This window comes from Gallinula chloropus (genome assembly GCF_964237585.1).
Source record: "Gallinula chloropus genome assembly, chromosome: 10".
Lineage (NCBI taxonomy): Eukaryota > Metazoa > Chordata > Aves > Gruiformes > Rallidae > Gallinula > Gallinula chloropus.
This window is the reverse complement of record NC_140095.1, coordinates 9,512,847-9,534,083: the sequence shown is the minus strand read 5'-3', so window position 1 is coordinate 9,534,083 and position 21,237 is coordinate 9,512,847. Positions and strand designations below refer to the sequence as shown.

The 21,237-nt window shown below is 46.3% G+C and overlaps 1 protein-coding gene across 3 annotated transcripts in view; it reads right to left on the bottom strand.

Moving 5' to 3' along the window:
* FNIP1 (folliculin interacting protein 1) overlaps window positions 1-21,237 on the bottom strand; it is a 67,132-nt gene that overhangs the window by 17,257 nt on the left and 28,638 nt on the right. Inside the window, exons 2-9 of one of the 3 annotated variants that reach the window (XM_084268491.1) lie at window positions 19,899-20,025; window positions 10,498-10,641; window positions 6,219-6,319; window positions 5,909-5,983; window positions 5,294-5,385; window positions 2,677-2,760; window positions 1,630-1,701; window positions 786-921 (exon numbers count right to left, since the gene is read on the bottom strand). In XM_084268491.1, coding sequence (XP_084124617.1) covers window positions 786-921; window positions 1,630-1,701; window positions 2,677-2,760; window positions 5,294-5,385; window positions 5,909-5,983; window positions 6,219-6,319; window positions 10,498-10,641; window positions 19,899-20,025 — 831 coding nt within the window. The remainder of the gene's footprint in view (window positions 1-785; window positions 922-1,629; window positions 1,702-2,676; window positions 2,761-5,293; window positions 5,386-5,908; window positions 5,984-6,218; window positions 6,320-10,497; window positions 10,642-19,898; window positions 20,026-21,237) is intronic. The other 2 variants (XM_084268492.1, XM_084268493.1) reach the window with 2 other exon arrangements.

The following is a 21,237-nucleotide window of genomic DNA, read 5'->3' as shown; positions in this document are numbered from 1 at the left end:
TCTCCCATCGCTGCCACAAATTTGTGTTTGGAGTAGGGCTTTAGGGCTCCTTATCCTCAGAAGTACAGCCTACAGCTTTATGTTTTGCTGGAGGCTTCCCAGCTAGTGTGAAACAATGCCACGAAGAAAACAGATCCTAAAAAAGATCAGGCATCAAAGTGTAGCCTGAGTTACACCTCTGTAAATACACCCCAGAAAGCAACAGCAAGAGCAGATCATAGAATCCCAGACTGGTCTGGGTTGGAAGGGACCCCAAGGATCACAGAGCTCCAAACCCCTGCCACAGGCAGGGACACCAACCTCCAGGCCTGGAGCTACACAAGGTTGCCCAGGGCCCCATCCAACCTGGCCTTGAACACCCCCAGGGATGGGGCACCCACCCCCTCTCTGGGCAGCCTGTTCCAGCCCCTCACCACTCTCTCTGTAAAGAGTTTCCCCCTAATATCTCACCCTTCCCTCCTTTAGCTTCATTCCATCCCCCTTGTCCTGCCATTATCTACCCTTCTAAAAAGCTGATTCCCCTCCTGTTTCTCTGCTCCCTTCAGGACTGGAAGGCTGCAATGAGGTCCCCCCACAGCCTTCTCTCTTCTCCAGGCTGAACCAGCCCAGCTCCCTCAGCCTCTCTCCGTAGGAGAGCTGCTCCTGCCCTCTGAGCATCTTTGTGGCCTCCTCTGACCCTTCTCCAACAGTTCCACATCCTTGTATGTCTGTATGCAAGAGCCGAATCGAGCTGCCAACGGCGGAACACTTATGGGCAGCACCCAGCACTGTCATTCCCAGCTCACCATCGAGGGAAGACCCCGTTCTCCAAGCTGGTGGTCTGACTGCGACGCCAACGCCGCTGGTAGCTGCTGGCACAGCTTTTGTTGAAGGAAGAGCCCGGAGATGGGAAGGGAGTGATGAGCAGACTGCTGAGAGATGCTGCAAGGAGAAAAGGAATAAATACAAATCTCTTCGGAAGAAAGAGCAACTAACCAAAGCCCCTCAAGATAAACTGGTGTTGCTTCTCAGGTGCCTTCTCTTTTGCTTAACTATATTTCTTATCTAAAAATAACCAGTCTGTACTAACATTAACAAGATACACAAGCACTGCAAGGGTGGGACAGTCCTGCAGCTTTACATAATAGGCAACATACAGGCTGCATCAACCCTGAGTATCAGGAAAGAAATTCTTTGTGGGAAGGAGAACATTCATCCCATCCTTTAACAGCCTTTCCAATCCTTAAGTGCCCAAACCCCTGGATTTTGGGGGGAGGAGAGGGCACTGTGGGGGCAAATTCACATTTTAACATCACCATCCTCCTCAATTTGGCAACAGCTTAACAAGTATCGTTTAAGAACTGCTGCAAACTCATTTCAATATTTAATTTGGCTTCTTTGCAGCATGCTTTAATGAACAGCACCACTGTTCAGATCAGTTCTGTGAGGTTCCTAATGCAACACCCCTGACACCTACAGCATTTGGATGCTTACATATATGTATATGAGCCTTGATGCATACCTACAACAGCACAGGGAAATCCTATTTCAGCACAGGAAAAGCTGTTTTATGACATACAGACATTTCAGGGATGAATATTCCTGAGTATTTTTGGAGTCTACAAGGTTAACACGTAGAACTGACATTACCAGATCTTGCTATACCGCTGTCCCTGTCCTCATTCTGCTCCCTCCCAGGCATATCCATAGGGTTGCTGTGAACTGTAAGACAAGGAATACCAATTAGCAGGGGGATATACAGTTCCTTTCTTCTTCGCAGATCTCCATGTAATTAACGAAACAAAACCATGCTCATTAATTCAGATCAACAGCACTGCACAAGGCCATCACCAAGAAGGGCTGCTTAGCTGAACAAGCCAAAAACACTTCTCTGAAAAGCTTGTATGTATTTGTCTGAGGCCCATACTCCTGTTCCAGTCCAAACTAAAACCAGTACACTTGTTTTGAGATGCGGATTATTTTAAATGAAATTCTAATATGTCCAAAGGACGTTGGTCACATCATAATATTCACTGTATAGACAAAAATCACACCAAAACCCAATACAAGCATGATTTTCACTCCTACACCAGCTTTCTCAGGTATTATATATATAATTTAGAAGGATTTTAGAATGCTTTCTTACAGAAAATAAACACTTTAAATTGGGAGCAGCGCGTTGGTTGTTCAGCTGAGCCATAAGCCACCCAGATTCAGCCTGCATATACACAAGATCAAAAGTGTCTGAGGCTCGAGAGTCTTTAAACGTGATCTATTTTACAAATGTGCATGTGAAATAAAAGCTACTCAGCCATGGAAACAAGACCCAGACGCTTAGGAGCGCCACACGTCCAGTTTAGTTAAGCCTAGCTTTATTTTTCACAGTGTGGTTGAAACAAGTCCAGATTGAGATAGCTTCACACTAATGTGAGGTATTATTTCCAGAAACGTGAAAAATATTTAATTTCAATATATGAATTTCCAAAGCCAAACAGCCTTAAAGAGGACTATTAAAAAGCCCACTGTCCCCATGGGATGTAGGGCACGTACCCAGCAGGTAAGAGAGTGGATATCACTGTCTATTTCGTATTACAAAATGAAAAATTAATTAAAAATCTTATTTCCAGGGCTAAACTACAGATGCACACCACCCATCACACCAGCTAGACTAGCCACACAGCACAGCACACTGCAAACCTGCAAAGAAAGAGGCGCTCCGGATCAGGCGGAGCGGACCTTGCTCTGAGAATGCCCGCCTGGGGCTGCAAAGCTGGGAAAGACCTACATGGCAAAACGTAAAATACACATGAAAGAATGAGGTTAGTAAAGCAGAACAGTCTGTAGGGAGGGGGCCAGGGCAGGGAGAAAGATACAAGCCAACGTAAAGGCAGAGTAAGGTATGCAGGAGGACAGCTCTTCGGCGGAACAAGAATGTTGATTCAAGGGTCCGGCTCCCAGTTGAGCTGTGTAGTATGTACAGAGTTAAAGTAATAGACCCAGCTTTGCACTGTCTCCCATACAAGAATGGGGGTTCTCTACAAGGGTGCTTTTTGGGGGGGCTTTCCTCCCCCCCCATTGAAAAATGATTAATTTATGCAGGCTCAAAGCCTGACTTGATCACAAACAGGAGATTCATCGTGGAGTACAATGTGTGTTTTAACAGCCACGCTGGTGGGCTGGCTGAAGAACACTTGCTGAGGGCAACAGGGAGGAAGGGGGAGAAGGCAGGCAGAAATTTGGCTTGGAGGGGTTGTTCTGAGAACAGTCAGTACATCAGTGCAGTGAAACAATCATACAGAAAATAAATGTGAGCAATCTTAGTCCATTTTAAAAGTAAAACAGGATTGTAGATATTCCAGGGAAAGAGTGTATTTACTGTACACAGAGCCAGGAAAAAATCATGGCTGTTTTTAATGAGTTAATTGCCAGTCCCTTCTCCTATATTTGAAGCTGCTGCTCAAAGTTGTCTGATTGTAAAACAAATGTGAAGCCTGGACCTCAACAAAGCTCCCTTCCATTCTCTTACATCTTGACTCATGAAAGAAAAGGACGTGACCAGCGTGTTTTGTTTGGCTTTTTAAACCCAGCATATCTAAAAAAAGCAGCTAGTAAATAGTTCCCAACCAAAACACATAGACCCTTCTCCTGTCACAGGCTGGTGAGAGCCAGTGAGTCAGAGGCAGCCTTTGCTAGCGAGCGTGGTTGTTTGCAAGGCTGCAGTTACAGATTAACTTCTTTACCTGCTCTGCCCAGGATTCCCTCTGCTCTGAAAGGGGAACTGCAAACACACACTGCAGAACCGACTGAAAACAGACTGAGAACATGGGCAGCCCAACTGCAAAGAAGGTTTCAGCATCCTCTTCTAGGAGGCAACCTCATCACTTCTCTTTGCACGCCCCCACACCCAGGTGCCTCTGCCTCCAGGCCAGCAGCTCCCGGGGCACTTATCCTCTCTCCTGGGTGGGGAAGTCCCTCTGGTGACAGAGCTGGACGTGATGAACGTGTGGCACTGGCTACACCTCGATCTCACTGAGTCCACACCTCACAGCTGTGTTATCTGCATTCAAACTTGCAGTTTAGATCACACTGGTGATACCACAGAGTTTTGCCAGGCACAAACCACAATAAAACCCTAAAAGTAGATGAAGTCAGTTCCTCTCTGTCAGATCAGGCACCTCATTCACTGATGTTCTGTTAAAAATCACAGCTGAAGCCTGAAAGGAATGCTGGATATTAAGACTTTTCTTCTTTTTCCCTTATTTCACTTTTCCAACTAGAGTAAATTCAAGAAACATTTAATAGATAAAAGGTTCTTACAGCTTTAATTGGCTTCCCTTGTAAAGGGACTGTTGGGAACTATTTTAATGAGGTATATGGCTTTGGAGCCTGAAAAACATTTTAAGCCCATGCTTAGGTGTAACCCAACAAGGGTTAGGGCTGTGTCCTAAACACTCAGAGTAACAAAGCCATCAGATCTGCTCCTTACTCCCAGAAATGTGGATTTTACACACAATATTCCAGACAGCAAATGTATGAAGTCACCCCATGATCCACCTATTACAAGAGGCATTTGCTTGGAAAGTCAATGAGCTAAACCAAGGGAGAGGGAGGATGTGCTGAGGAGCTCATCGGGCTGCTGTATGGGACAACCAAGCCCCAAAGTACAGTATCCTTACTATCAACTCTACAGTTCCCACAGGGAAAAGGCCAGACCTTCCCCTCTTTCTGTATGGGAATGTTCACAGAGCCTTCACCCACGGCACTTCCACAAAGGCTGAGAACCAGGGGTGCCAGAGGGCTTTTCAAGACTGCTTAGCTTCCAGAGAGGGAGAAGAGAGAACTAAAAGCCACTCTGCTGTTGTGATGGAAAACTCCAGTGGAGCTGTGGAAGGTTAACCCAGCCTGGCACGAAGCACACAGCCCCGTGAGCTCAGGTGGCCAGAGGACAGAACAGGATGACAATTATTAACGGGAATAAAACCAGGGAGCTGAACCAGGCAGAGTCAGTCCTGCCCGAGCTCACATACACTGCTCAGAAACTTCTACAGGCTGTTATTTCCCAACTATTTCTATATTCAAACTTCACTGTATCTGAATAGTTCTCCTATGTACGTACACACAGCTGTGGAATAAACCACTAATTCCTTGAACCATCCAATTTGTTTTCCTCCAAACCCCACCAACATTAACTGTTTGTTACATCTTTAGTTTTCCTTTGTCTTTTTCATTCTATATAGAAGGCCTTCATATTATAGAATCTCTGATTACTCAGTTAAACAGACCAGGAAATAAAATAAAATCTGTTTGTAATTACCTATATTCCCCAGAAGTCCGTTCATAATTGTGCTGTGGTCAGGCTTTAATGTATTGCTGTCTTGATTAATGAACTCAAGACTGTCCTGCAACCTACAACACACACAAAACACAACAAAACCAGTGAACTGCATTGCAGCAGAATACAGTGTTACTTCACTATAGCTGGAATGGGAGAGACAAGGTAAGAAGGCAGGCTTCCACTAGAAAAAGCTTTCACAACCTAAGCCATGGTCTTGAGGGGGGTCAATAAATACACAGAAAACTAAACACTGAACCCTCTGAAGCCAGATGGTTTTGTAACACTTCTTTCTTCATCTGAGACTGAATTCCCCAACTCAAGTGTTGTGTCCTCAGTCCTTCTCCTTCGGTGGCTGCAGGCACTTTTCTACCTTACAATATCAAAGCTCCACCATACCAGCATTAAAGGAATGTTCATCCATCACTGGAAGCCACCTGAGGTGCAGACAGTCACAGGGGAAGGTGAGGACACTACTGGTAGAGTGTAACAGATTGGGGAACAGATTGGGACAGAAACTGGGGGGTCCAAACCCCAGCCTTTGTGTTCCTGCATTCATCTGCTTAGCCCAAGAGGTACAATTGGTAAGGGACTCACGTATTCAGACTCCCATAGATGCTGCTTCCAGTGCGAGCGGTGAAAACCTTGCTGAGCATGAGCTGAGGAGGTGAGCTGGGGGAGCAGAAGGGAGATGTGAATCAAACACAGCGCCAAGACAGGCTTTCCTTCCCATTTCACAGGCCTAAACACAACCCAACGGCCTTTTGTGCCAAAAGAGGCACCACAATAACTTTAAAGCAAAGCCAGACATTCCTTTTGCTCTGCACCTGTGGTGTTCAATCCACCACACATCAGCACTAAGGAGGAGGACTCTGGAAATGACCAGCAGTAAAAACATTAATCTTACCGGATCTGGTGAATTTTCAGTGTGGAGCCCTTGTAGCTCATGGCCACAGAGCCAAACATCATCTCTCCAAGCATGTTAGCATCTGAGGAACACCGAGAACCCTGCAAAGAAAGTCCCACCACCATCTGTTTTTAGGCATTTTAGAAACTTCCATTAAGGCAGTGTAGAACTGAGGAAAATATTCTTTATTTAAAATATGAACATGCAAAATCCCTTGCTATAACACTGCTGAACACTTCCATAAAGATCATGCTAGCATAGAAACTGATCTTGACATTGGCTGTGAGGAAATCCACTAACACCATCCAACAAACCCAACCCATCCCAGGGGCAAGGGAAAGCAGATTCAAACTGTGCTGCGTCAGGGGACTACAAAGTTCTAAGAGTAAGAACCATTAAGCCTAAACCTTGTGTCTGCTTGACAAGAAGAACCAGAAGTTCACTGGAGATCTTTGTACAGGCTGCTTTGGAGCAGAGTTGGACCAGGGCTAAGACTGAATTCACAACTTCTCCGTGGATGTTACTCAGTGTTTGATGCATCTCTCCCTAGTGTGTTCCTGTGCTGGCACCAGCAAAGAGCTGTAGCATCATGATGCCAGGTTTAAGTTGTGCTACTCCTGCTTCTCAGTGGTGAGAGCTTGCTGTAAGGTGTACTGGCTAAATTCAAAGGAGGAACATCTCTGCACTGCATCACAGGCTGGATCAAATACTGCAAATAAACCCCTGCAATTAAAAAGCTACTCAGGGCAATCAGCTGGAGACAGCTGTTCAGCTGACAGTCATCTTACTCGTATCCTTTCAATGAGTGAGATTACTGTCCCTTTACCCAGGGCTGTTTCATCTCTAGGCTGGCTGAGTATCAGTGCTGGCTCTCCATTTGTGCCTTGCCTTGTGTAATTTAAAATACCATGCTCACTCCCTGACAAAGCCCAGGCAGTCCACAGATGATGTACTTGGGTACTGTGCAAGACAACAGTACATTTCCATCAAGGTGCATGATAAATTAGTAACACCTCCTTGGAGTAATCCTTCCAGAAGGTCCCTAAAAACAGTCGCAGAAATAACCTTGTGCCTGGAAAATGCTAAGTGTCCTATCTCCAGATCCCCTGTCCAAGCTCTGAACAACCAGGATCCTCATCCAGCCTCCTGCACAGGCTTGGAACAGATCTAAACGTTCTGCCCAGCGTCAGGCAGCGAGCTCAGAGCACACCCAAGGACAGGGTGTCCTCACCATGGATTCCTACCAGTGGTAAGGAGCCAGCACTCCATGTTTCTGCTCACCCCAGCCCACAGGAGGGCAGGGACAAGGAAATGCTCATCAGCCAAAAGGCAGCACCACACTTACAACACTTTTCAATTTTTAGCTCTTCTCAAGCACTCTCAATTAAGATGATGGTACTTTAACAGACACACTATTAACCTCTGAAATCTGCTACCAGTGCAAGAAAGAGAGAGGGTGACTAAAAGGAGCAACCACAGTTCTAAAAATGAGGATACAATTGCAAGGTTTGTTCATGTGACAGAGTAAAATCCCATGGTTAGCTGGGTCCTGGAGAAATTTCCATCTTTACCTGCCCCCCCAGGTTGCTGCCTAAGCACACCACAGGCTGTACAGGAAAAACCAGACTTTAAAATCAGTCTGTATGACCCAGCAGCTCCAAGGAAATACAGGCACTGATGTTAATGGCCCTGGGAAATGATAGGTCTGCCAGCATGGTGAAATCTTCAAGGAAGAACACTGCAAATTACTACAGCCAAACGTTATGATTGTTCCTCTGAAATCTGCTGCCCATCTCCAACTGAAGGGCTCATTCTGAATCACTGTCAAGCCCTTGATGGTTGGTTTTGGTTTCAGCTTTCTGCTGTTGGAAAAAAATCTAATTCTAAAGCTGGGGAAAAATGCTTCAAGATCAAGTATTGATTTTCTTTACCAAGCAACAAAATTAAAAAAAAAAAAAAGCAAGTGAAAATCAGCTGCTTTCAAACTTAATTATAGGGGTTTCCCTTTTCTCTGAAAGGCAGAGACAAGGAATGCTGAAGGCAAAGAGCATGAGAAGATGCAACCATGGCCTGTTTTGCTCTGGCATTTCATCTGCATTTAATAATTTTACCATGTGTAACAGAAGGTGCACATATTTATTGCATTTATTATGGAAACACTGCTACAGCTCAACTCTCTGGGACTTCAATGCTGCAAAATAAAGGTCACTCAAGACCAAAGTAGAGTGCAATCAACTGAGGAAAGGGGTTAAATATTAAAAACTCAAACAAAAAATAGCCAAGGAGCATCTGGCAAAAAGGGTGCAGCCTCCAGCACTGACAGCCTGGACACAAACCAGTTCCCTGGGTAGTATTCACCAGCTCACATAAAACCTGATCATAAAATGCCCACAAGTGCTTGTTATTGCACATTAGCATATCAGAGGCAATGGGATTTGCATGATTTGGAAATTACATCTCTGAATACAGCATTTATGGCATTGGGCATCCCACTGGTACCCAAGAGCACAGGTAAATTAGAAGGGCAGGACAGAGACGGATGTCACACGTCACGATCAGCAAAAGCCTTTCAGTCCCAACTCCAGTGACAGGCACAGAGGCAACACCTCTGTTAGGTGCAAATAGTTTTGGGCAAGCTCACAACCAGGTTCAGCCTCATCTTAATGGTTTCTCATCACTTTTATGAGGGATTGGGGACAGGACATAATTAAGTATGGAAGCCTGGAACAAACCCCTGTATTTCAGCTTCCAATTAAACTTGCTTTTATAGATAAAGTGTATTTAAAGAAGGAAGCAAAGAGCTATTTGAAAAGTACCACAGCCTTGCTACAGTATACATACAGAAGCATATCTACTACAGATTTCCATTTTACTGCTAAAAAAATTAAACCCAAACAATAAAAGGACTTGGAAATACTGCCAACACATTAAGTCACTTCTGAGGTCACCAGACACAGCAGTTAGAAGATGGGAAATGCCAGGCTGGCTGGTGTCGGCACAAACTCGCTCTGGCCCCTACTGTATTGTGCAGTAAAGAGCTGTAGTATTTCCTGCTCCCAGCTCCCTCCTGGGCAAGCCTGGAAGGGGAATAGGGAAGACCAACTTAGGCTGATGGTTTCTCACATGCTTTCTGAGCCAGTCACACAGCCCCAGATCGTTTCAGTTCAGCTGGGGAAGGTTTTGACTAAGTGATACGCATGAGGAAACGGGGGCTGAAAAGGGAAAACTTTCCACAGCTTTAAAAGCTGCTGTCGTGCCAACCACTGAAATTAATTTCCCTCAATAACTCTGACCATTGTTTGCACAGAGCCTGCCCAGTAGGAGCAACAATTTCTGGATAGCAGGGGGGCATCGTTTTTCTTGGTGACACAATGCACGAAGGAGGTTGTTTTGCTCTGGAAGGAAGCTGCTGACAGAAACGTCTCTTCCTTTCATAACCACAGCTAAATGCCCTTCCAGGAAGGGAGGAATGGAAAACAGATCTTCAGCCACCTTACTAAAGCTGTGGAAAAGCTTGTGATGAGAAAGGGAAAACAAGAACACACAGCTCACCAAACACAGCAAGAGCTAACGTGAGAGTGGGGGAGCCAGCACTGAAAGGTTCTTCAGTTGTATCTCCGGTAGATTAAGACATCAGTAGTACTGTACTTCAAAGTAAGTCGTGGAGATAGCAGCTTCCCTCAAACACACAATTACTTCATTACAAAGAGTGGAAGGGCTTAGTTCTATTTTAGGGAGGCTTAATATAAAACACTTGTGATCCATGGAAGGAGAGATGACAGAAATATATCCGTGTCAGATGACTCTAGCTACTCTCATGGCCAAAATCTCTTATGTAAAATGTAACTCAAGTGCACTGAATCCCTTGTTATAAAGCTGTTGCACAGACCATCCCTACAGATAGCCTGCTTCTCTCTCCTTTCCCTGGCATTTAGAAGTAAAATATACTACCTCAACTACATCAAGATGAGATATTTGTGCCGTGTCTGACTGTACCAAATAACACCTGGGTCACAACACAGAACAAACGCCCTGGAGAAACTGCTACTGTTCAAGACAGACCCTGAGAGAATCAGCTGGTTGGTTTTAGACTTGTTCAAACCCAAAGCTACAGAATTAAACATTACTGAGTCAGAACTAAAGTCTGATTTTGACTGAAAACTGCTCTCCACCACCAGTCTCTGATTTCAAGCATTTTAAAACATTCAGTACCTCACCTGCCATTAGGATCTGCCATGGGTTATGGGAAAAAACACATTAAAAAAGGAGAGGGACTCACCTGGTATTTTGGGCATTGTTCTTTCGGATCAGACAACGAGGAGGATGAGTTGATTGAACTATCCAAGGAAGAAGAGCTGTCTCCTCCAGGCTTGAGTTGGCAGCATTTCCCAAAAACTCTCACCTGAGCATCGCTGCAGAGTTTCTGCAATACAGACACCACGTGTGACACACTAAGACCCATGACCTGAAATCACTGCTTAGCAGCATCGTGCTTCCCTGTAAGATATTTAGCAGCTGGAAGGCTTATGCCCCAGGAAAACAGTTAAGAGAGTATTTAGCAGTGCCTCTTGCAGCCTGGCTGCAGGAAATAACAACGAGCTGGTTTGCTTCCAGTATGCCAGGAGCTAACAGGTCACTCCAACTCCATGCTCCTAATTAGCCATCCACCTCCAAAGCTTTACAAAATGACTTTTTTTCAGACCTAGGATTAGGAGAAGGGATGGTACCGAAGCACTTAAAGGAAGGATGGCAACCATCAGCACCAGCTGCCTTCATCTCTCTCCCTGTGCCCACTGGGGCAGAGGGGATGCAGCAGTGCAATGGGCACAGCCCTCCAGAGCAGCAGCCAGATCACAACAAGGAGCAGTTCACCATGTACACACTGATTAGGAATAATCAAGTGAGAAGAACACAGAATGGGAGAGGGGTTCTCCTTACAAGGGTATGAGGACAGAAAAGACACCATTTTTATAGGTCTCTCCCCAGTGGTGTCCAAGTCCTCTGGTCTTTCCAGAGTGGCACAGAGGTGACTTGTTACTCTTGTTTTCAGTATGAGAATTGTGAGGCTGAAAATGGACAAAGCTGAAAAACATAGTTAGTGATACAGAGGAGCCAGAAAACTTCCATGAAATGATGCAGAAATGGTCCAAGGGGTGATTTCTGACGTAGATTCAGGCAGAAAGCATAGCAAAAAAAGGGAGTTAGGAGGGCTCATTTGGAGCTGATCTACAGGACAGGCAGGATCTGCATCCACCCTATGCACACAGGGTTATCGATCTCTGGCACAGGAGATGCCCCACTCCTGTTTCCTTCACTACTGAGAACCACTTGTGATTTTCCCCTGCCAATCTCAGGCCCCCTCCTCAGCAGAATCAGCATCCCCACCAGTTAATGCCATTTACACTAGTACTGGGCAACCCTCCGCACCTGAAGTTCTTAGTGTCCTGTTCATACACTCCTCACTTCAGCACACCCACCTAAGGTTGGCATCACTTATACTTGCCAGTGAGCAGCACTAGGAGACAGGAATGCTCAAAATTACATATTAAACCTGCCCTAAGACTTGCTTAATTAACATTTCCTATGCCATCACCAAAGGAGTAAGAGCAAGCTGGAAGCAAAGCCAAGGTTTAAGGGACAGGTGGAAGTGCAGAAGTGCTGGTTTATGTCACAGCTTCAAGTCTGGACTCACAGGTCCACATCACAGGCTTCCCCTTCATTCAAAAACCCAAGTATGTCCCAACCCTCAGCAGCTATGAAAGAGGAAAAGGCACAAAGAAAAGTGTGAAATAACCACAGCACAGGGCGGTTACTGCTTGGCTCTGCTCAATAATCAGCAACAGCCGTACAGCAAGATGAGCCCGAATTGCTGTGGAGGGGTTTTGATGATGGCCAAGGTGGGAATATCCCATGCCTCTGTCCTAGGCTGTGCAGGAACCTTTTCCTTTTGCTAAACCTCACCCACTGTTAGGGACAGGGGACTCTTATTTGGCCCTTACAGTGGGTGAGGTGAAGCAGAAGAGCAAAAAACATCAGGGATTCTGGAGCTCTGTGGCAGCCTGAAGGAAAAATGTGCTGCCAAGTCAGTAATGCCGCAGCAGAGGGGAAGGAAGCACTGAGTCCTGTGCTCTGCTGACACACACAGCCTCCCATAGTAGTATCCTCCTCTTACGACATCGTGGCGAGTACGTTGAACCCCTGCAATATGTAGATTTGCTAATGGCCAGTGTCTGTGGCTTGAGCACAGTGCACAATGGCTGGAACATGTGAATGATCATCATATGACTTCAGTAGGAACTCGTGAACCAGAATTGCATTTTATCTCTGACACAAACAACAATGTCCTGGGCTAGGCAAGCATCATGTGATAAAACCACATAAAATCCACAGGGTTACAGCAGCTTTCGCAGGCAAACCACAGTTCAGCTTGCATTTTCCAACAGATGTTGAAAGTTCCTTCTAAAGAGTTACAATTAGAACTAAGCTTCCTTGAGACTGGGAAGCTGCTAACTGCATTTCTGCAGGTGAAAAAAAAAAAGTCTTGAGAGTTAAAAAAAAAACAAGAAGGCTGCATTTGCAAATTGCTTACTTTTAAATAATTTCCTCTCGTTATCGTGGCATTTTTTCTGCACAGCAGCTTCCCCCAGATCCACTGGGGGCTCTGGTATCTCTTTAAGTAAGAGTTGCTTAATTTAAATGGCAAACCAGGAAAATGGCTCTTTGGTCTTTGCAGTGAAGTTTAATGAGCCAAGACTCTTGCAAGGAGTCTGTAAAGGAGGTCAGGAGCCCTCAGACAGCACTTCTGAGAACCTTGTCCACAGTAAAGCCCTCCTAAAATGCAGATCCCTGATGAATTTTGATGTTTGCTGCTTTACAAACTCAGCACATGCTTAAGAATAACCTGTTGGACAATGAGATCAAGTACCTGCACTGCCCTGCTCCTCTGTGCTTTCTGACTCCAGAAAGGTGGATGACAGGCTGGCCATGAGCCAGCAGTGTGCTCTGGGGGCTGAGAGAGCCAGTGGGATCCTGGGGGGCATCAAAAGGAGCATGGTCAGCAGGTCAAAGGAGGTGATCCTCCCCCTCTGCTCTGCCCTGGTCAGGCCCCACCTGGAGTGTTGTGTCCAGTGCTGGGCTCCCTGGTATAGAAAAGACAGGGATCTCCTGGAGAGAGTCTGGAGGAGGCTACGGAGATGATTAAGGGCCTGAAGCATCTCCCCTATGGGGATAGGCTGAAAGAACTGGGGCTGTTCAGCCTGGAGAAAAGAAGCCTGAGAGGGGATCTGATCAATGGGTATCAATAGCTGAAGGGTGGGACACAGGGGGACATGGGCAGCCTCTTCTCAGTGTCTGTGGGGACAGGACAAGGGGCGATGGCCTCAAATTGGAGCACAGGGAGTTCCACACCAATCTGGGGAATAACTTCTTCCCAGTGATGGCGAGGGAGCCCTGGGACAGGCTGCCCAGGGGGTGTGGAGTCTCCTTCTCTGGAGAGATTCCAGCCCTGTCTGGACACCGACCTGTGTGCCCTGTCCTAGGGACCCCATGGGCTCTGCAGATCCCTTCCAACCCCTATGACTCTGTGATTTCAAATATCAGTGCCATTTCAGATGCTAGCAATCTCATGGATCAAAGGAGCAGGATAACTTGCATACCAAAGCCAGCCCAGCCAGCCTTCCACAACTCCGAAGGTAACCAGCTATTTAAATACAGTACAAGGGAGACTTTCACAGCTGTGTATTTTCTTTGCAAACAGACACAGTCACAACAAATCCAGTCCCTGGGCAAAGTGCTGCTGGAGTCCCCCAAACCGCTCACTTTTGCTGGAGAGCAGCACATCTGCTGGAAGGATGCCGGGGGCAGCTGCTGCTCCTGGCTGCCACGCTGCTCTCCCCGCTGTGGTCACACTCTTTGTTCTTTCTCTGCCAACTCACTGCAGATACCTCCCAGCTCCAAAGGCTTCCTGGCAGTCACAGCTCTTACATTAGAGGTCATCATTTGCTGAAAGTCTCAGAGGCCTACTGGGTAGCACTGAAGACAGAGTAAAATGTCTTTATAGTACGACAGGATACAAAGAACGTTTCCTCTGCAGTTCTGCTTCTGGAGCCTCTTTTCTCCACCTCTTTCACTCTTTGCCACAAGGTCTATAAATGCCTTTAAGTGGAAAGAACCTGGCCAGTGCTGTGCACAGGAAGAGGAATCTCTGCTGGGCGAGGTTCGGGTTGGGGGTAAGAAAGTTGAAAGGAGCCTGGTGTGTGGAACTAAATCCAGACTGTGTGCATGTGTGTGAGGGCTGTGACTGACAGAAGGAGAGAGAAATGTCATCATATGCTTTACTCTTTTCTACCCCTCCACAACAGCAGGTGCTTAAATACCACTGTGGTGGTAGCGACAGAAATCTCTATTCCCCAGCAGAACTGCTGCTCTTCAAAAGCTCTGTCCCTCCATCCTGGAGTAGGGTTTTTTTTTTCAGAGAAGCTGAAAAATTATTTCAAAATTGATAAAGTAACCCTTTTTCTATATTAATATCTGTTGGTCTGAAGGTGTGATTAAACATATGCATCCACCCAGGGCATGAGGATAAACTGAACTGACATTCACTCCTTCCCTTCGAGCGCTGCTGTGAAAATCCAGCTATTTTTCTTAAAACACAGATGTCAAGGCTGCATTCTCCCTTTATTTTCAGAGTTGTCGAGTTCCTCTGTTACTCAGAGGTCAGTGAAATAAGGTGAGATTACCCTATGCTCACCCACTCCACCACTATCCCTCCATTTCTGTTCCAAGAGAATAAGCAGAGCTGAGAAGGTAGGACTCTGAATTTACAGCTGGTGCCTGTATCTGTCTGCTCAGCCTGACCCAGGGGAAACCTGTCCACCCAGAGCCAGATACAGACCAGAGTCTCCATTTCACACAACTCACCTAAAAGCAAAAGGCTCACTATCCAATTACTAATCCCTCAGAGCAATTTGCTGCTCAACATTTATCCAGCCCTGAAGTGTATTAGAACACGTGGCTAATCCTGGCTTGTTTAAAACAGCATGCCATTTTTCTACTTTGGGATAAATATGACATTTGGAGTGAAAGAAATTGCCCCAGTAGGAGATCAAATATCATATGACCTTTCAGTTAAATTATCCCAAAGACAACGAGGTTACATGGCACGTGAACTTTTTGTTCCGCAAATCCAAACCCACTGCTGCACCTCTGGATCTCCAATCCCACACCCCTGGCCACTCTTTCTCTTTCATTTCTTAAAAAAAACAGAAGAAACCTTGATTCCGAAAATCCTCTTTTGACTCTGGTTCCTGGGAACAAGCCACTGCCCTTCTGATTCCTCATCTGTCTCCCTTTGCAGCCAAGCCCAAACTCCAGATCCCCCGCTCAGCACAGTGCACAGCTTGGCTCCTGCTTTCCTTCCTCTCCTCTTCCTCGTGGTTCCCTGACATGCCTTCTGCTTCTCCCCCTGGACTCCATGCCTTCCTCCCTCCAAGCTGATCTTCAGGCTTAGAAGAACCTTTTAGCTTCTTACTTTTCCATCCGCACCTCTCTTCAGTCAAAGCCCTAATGGCAAACACCATCTCATCGTTAGGTCACCAGTGGACAACATAAATGAGAATGAGCTATTAAACCAGCTAAAAACTGCCACCCCATCCCTGGCTTCTTCAGCCTGCTCCAAGGAAAGCTCAGACACAAGGATCCCCTCCCCAGCTTCTTCTCTGTTTTACTCCCCACTTCACAGCACCATTTCTGGGGCATCCTTATCCCAGCCAGCTGTGGGCCCTCAGAGGAAAACTGCTCACACTTCACTTGGCCCTTGCACGCTGACTTAACTCGTGTACCACACAGCAGCACAGTACAACACAACGCAGCCTTCATGTAAGGGGAGCGTGAATGCAGTGTCAAGGTTGAGAAGCCAAGCACACAGGGGTCAGGAAAGGCAAAGCCAGCACTGAAAGCTCAGCCCTGGCCAGGCCACCTGGCCTCTGCACCTTAAAAAGGAAAAGGATCTGCTGGTCGTGCTTGATTTGAAATTCAAACCAGGCCTGGTATCAGAGCTCTTGGAGAGGCATACCTGTGTTCACACACAGCTCCAGGCTGGGAGACTCAGCACAACCCAACGGGACAGACCTCTGTGAGAGCTCGTACTGCCACGAGCACCGTGCAGCAGGGCAGGCGTAGGTCTGAGGGGAAGCAGGCAGGGAGGTGCGAGAGGAAAAGCAGCAGACAAGCACAGAAATGAGTCTACCAGAAGAAATCAGTCATAGGCTGTAACACCGTCACCTGCTAATCAAGTAGTACGGTCTCAGGAGAATCGAGACACTTCTTACTATGAGGAACAAACTGTGAAGTAACTCTCTAGAGGAGACCACAGATCAAACCCACCAGCTTGTCTGTGCAAGTACTCTGATACCCAAAAATCCACGGGATGTGGATGTCTGGGTGTGGACTGAGGCTGTTTAGTCAAGGCGTCAGTAATATCTACTCCTCACATCACACACTGCCTTGGTGTAATGAATATGCAAATGCCTCCTCTGATACATTTGCTCATGACCCAGCGTCACCGGGCTGGAAAGGGCAGCCGCTCTTCTGGGATACCCCAGCAGAACTCAGGCAGGGGACCTGCCCGATCTTCTGATGCTCAGGAGGGCAGCAGCTCTCCTTACAGAGCTGAGCTGATCAATAGCCAGTCCCCTGGAAAGCCGGGGAGGAACCTCTCCTGCTCAGCACCAAAAATGGTATCGGACTCACAAAGGGGAATCTCTCCGCTCGCCCCCACAGCGAGTGCCCACAGCTGCCTAGCGCGGATCTCCTGGCCTCGCTGGAAGCGCCTGGCAAGGCCTTCGGCCAACATTCCCAGAGCGGGGCGGCCGCCAGCCCTCCCAGTCACCAGACTGCTTCTCCTCAGTTTTGCTGGCCAAGTTTAACTCTAGCAAGGCCCGAGGAAAACATCCCTGCTCCTGCGTGACTGGAATACGTTACCAGCCATACTGCGAAGCCTCTCAGCTACCTTCCGTCTGTCCCTGGGCAATACCCTCCCAAAATTCTTGTTTACCTACTATTTAGCTTTATTGAAGACACAAAGAGCCTGATTTAATATCCAATGTAAACAAAACAAATCCTTATTTGTGTTATAGTCACATTTCCCTTGTGGATAATACGAGCCTAGCAACGCTTTAATAATTAGAGCCCAGCCTGGTGTGAGCACAATCTCTGCTGTTCTCACTCATCAGGAAGTCAGAGCCTGCCGTTTTATTCCTTGGAACATCTGTGTCTGGAGAAGTTTGCTCTGATGCTCCTTAAATTTTATGGCCATACCTTCACTTACAGAATTCAAATGACTGAGCCACACTGAACACTGGTCCACAGTGAACACCACTCTGCATACGTAGAGGTTAGATACATAAAGTAGAGCAAAGTATATCTCACCTTGCTGCAGGCATGCAACTCCTAAATTAGACTGTGTTGTTACACGTCTCAGAAGCATCAGAAAATAGGAACTGAAGGGCATGGCAACATACAGCAGACTGGGACCCTCTCTGTTCTCTGCATTAGACTCGTCAGGCTTCAACCACAATGGCTTGCAAACCACCCTCCCTGTGTTATTTGTAAATCCAGAGGTACAAGTCATGTTAGGAAACAGGGAGGGGGAAGAGATGCAGGAAGCCCTGGCTTTTTTGAGGGGGTGAACAGACACCCTTTCACAAGGGAGAGTGCCCAGCCCACACACACGTCTTGCTGCGAAAGGGCAAGAGTGCCTTGGAATGTGCTTAGAGCCAAGATCTGCCTTTGTATAGGCAGGGTGTGCCTCTGTTAATGAAAATCATGATAAAGAGCAAGAAAAATAAACAACACAATTCCTTGAAAATGGCCAGTACCTACTGCTAACTGCAGGAGCCTGTGCTACGCTTGCAGCAAGCCAAGCCAAGGACTCTCCTGCACGTTTTTACCTGCACAGTGTTTCTGCTACTGCAAAGGTTTGTTTCAGGAGGAAAGGTTTGCCTGACATGACGTTATCTGAGAGCTGCAGAAGGCAGGCATCGTGGCAAGCAACTGTTTTATTACGTGCTCTTTGCAAGTCTCCTAACACCACAAGAAGTAAGAATTACATCGAGTTGCTAGAGAAGAGTACCAGGCATTTCAAACACCCTGGGCACAGTCTGCCGCCATCCGTCTCAGAGTCACTTCACAGAGATGGTAAATGCAGCTATTTCCTTGCCACTTCACAAACTAAAATACAGGAGAGATTAATAGGAAATCGTATTAACTTCACTATCAGCCATTTATTCTGTCGAGCTGTCGCAGTCAACTATCTTTCTGAAATAAACCAAAGCAGCCAAGTTTGCATGTTCACTATGGAAGCACAGATTTATCTTAAAGCTCTCAGGAAATCCACTGAAATATGGCAAAAGGATGTATACTGTACAATGTCTTTTTTATTAATGAAGTAATGCTTAATAATTAATGAAGTCATAGTAATAAGCACAGCCAGCAATTCGTGCCAATAAACCTCTTCTAAAGATCTCTTGTCTTTAAAAACCTGTTTTCCTGGCAGGAACACCTAGCAGAACAGGAACTTATAAATTAGAAAGCCATTCTAACAAATTAAAATTAAAAAGAAAGATGTGTTTTGCTCCGTATCTGTGAAACTCAATTTACTTCCCAAAGTCTCAAAAATAAGGAGGAAATTGGCACAGAGTGCTAGAGTAAGTGATGGAGCAGCCTGGAAGTTAGTGCCTGATGGGACACAGACTCACTCCCTGAGCACACGGACATGGGAAGCACTCGGGAGCAGAAGCATCAGGCTGGCAGGGTTCAGCAACAGGCCAGAAGAGCTACCAAAGGTGGGTGAAGAATCTTCTGGCTGTATCCCAACACTCAACATGAAAACCAGAGCTTGGGGGCAACATTATTTTGTGCACTCCTACCTACAGAACTTAGTTGGTCCTAGAGGTAGGAGCAACCAGCATCATACACTTGAGTTTAAGCAGAAAGCACAGCGTGAAGAGCTTAGAAGAGTTTGCAAATGTTTTTAGAGATGGTGAAAAGGAAGTTCAAAGCACCAAGTAGGTTGTCTGACCTCACACAACCACTTACAATAGCACTGTGGCTAGAAATTAATCTTCTGGCCAGAGCCCTTAGAAGGAAGTATCCTCATCTGACTGCAGCCATTAGAGTTTCAATTAATAGATTACCACACCGACCATGCCAAAAGGAAAAACAGAGGAAAAGTTTTCAAGTAACTTTGTGTGAAAAAGCCAAAAACCTGTCAGCAAAGCATAGAAACAATGCTTGGCAAAGGCTAGCCAAACAGGACACAGGAGGACACGGGGCTGGCAGGACCTTCCCATGAGGAATGCAGACCCCACCATGGCACAAAAGCACATCCATAAATACCAGCTTACACCCTGCCTCAGCATTGCCTGCTGCAGCCCCAGGAAGGAATCCTTCACTCTGACAGTTCAGAAAGTAGACGAGCCCAGGAGTAGAGAGATCACTGTGGTATTTTAACACTGTTAGGAGTGAAATCACTGAAGCCTGAATAATTTGCAAGTTCACAGGCATTTACATACAGCCCTGAAATGTTAACATGAACAAACCAGGACATTTATGATTGATCAATCTTGCCATTTTAAGAAAAAAAGAATGGACTGCAATCAGGTAAATTAGTACCACACTCACCGACACTGAAACATCCTCTATTTTTCTTTTGGCACTGGAGTCAAACAAGACGTTGCGCCCTCTTCTCTCGCAGTCCTGGTACACGATCAGTCGGATCTGACTCGGGTCAAACTCGGGCAAGGGCCAGCTTCAGTGGGGAAAGAGAAAAGCAGGAGGATCAATTACCACTGCTCTTTATTATGCTGTTCTTTCTCATGTTCTGTATATACAACTTTATTAAAACATCAAGTCAAGCAAATGCAGTACCATTCCATCAAAGCCTTTGATCCTCTAGCCAGAACTGTGCCCTACACACAGGCAGAGTTTCTCCTTCCCCCTACACTTGCCAAATGACATTGGCATAAACGACACCAATCCACTACGACCATATACAATACACACAGCCTTAGTAGCTCCTGTGTTCTGTCTTGTGATACTTGATGTTTTCTTCAGGTTCCAGCATTTTGAAATCAAAGTCATGGAAGAATTCAGCTAAGAAAGAAAGAAGGTCCCTCCCCATTGCAAGCTTAAAAGCATTCCCAACTCAAAAGCAAAGAGAGAAGGTGTATATATTCACACTGGGCTGTCCCTGAAGCCAGGACTTTCTGCCTCACGGGCTGGCAAAGCACTGAACTCCCCAGCTGAAAAATACAAAGTACCTTTCCTACCCTTCTCCAGGCTTCACAAACGCATCAGTAAAACACTGTCTAGGACTAAGTGCAGCATTACTAACTACAACACCCATACTAGTAACAGCTTGGATGCTGGGAAGGTGAGCACCATGAGTAGCTGCTCGGTCCTGACTACACACTGGGGGCCCTGCTGCAGTCAGAAGCCATCCCCACGTCAGGCATGGTGAGTCAAGGCCGTGCTGCTGCACGGGTCAGCAAACCACACACACAGCTGGTTCTGCAGTCTGGGACAAGGAAAGGAGCTCCCAGCCTCTGCCTTCCCTAGGCACTGGAGTAGCTCTGCAACGGGACAGCTTCCAGGGCTCAGGCTTCAGTACCATTGCATAATCTTGCCTTTAGGGTTGCTCTGGAGCCATCATCCTGAATTTCCATTTTAAAAAGCCAGCCATCACTTTAAAGCCCAGCAAGAACTATTGCCCATGGGCTTAGGAATTCATTTCCACCGATACCCTCTCAATTCTTGGAAGATAGGAAACAAGATGCCTGCTCTATCCATGAAACCAACAGGAATCATCTTTCAGCTAGTTACGAGCCATTTCCTAGATCAAGTGAAATTCTATCTTCCTTATCCTTGGCTTTTAGGCAAGCAGCATTAGCACGAAGCAAGAAGTGGAACTTTCCAGCCATTAATGAAGGATACAGGCTCCCAGCTGACAAGGAGCTGTACA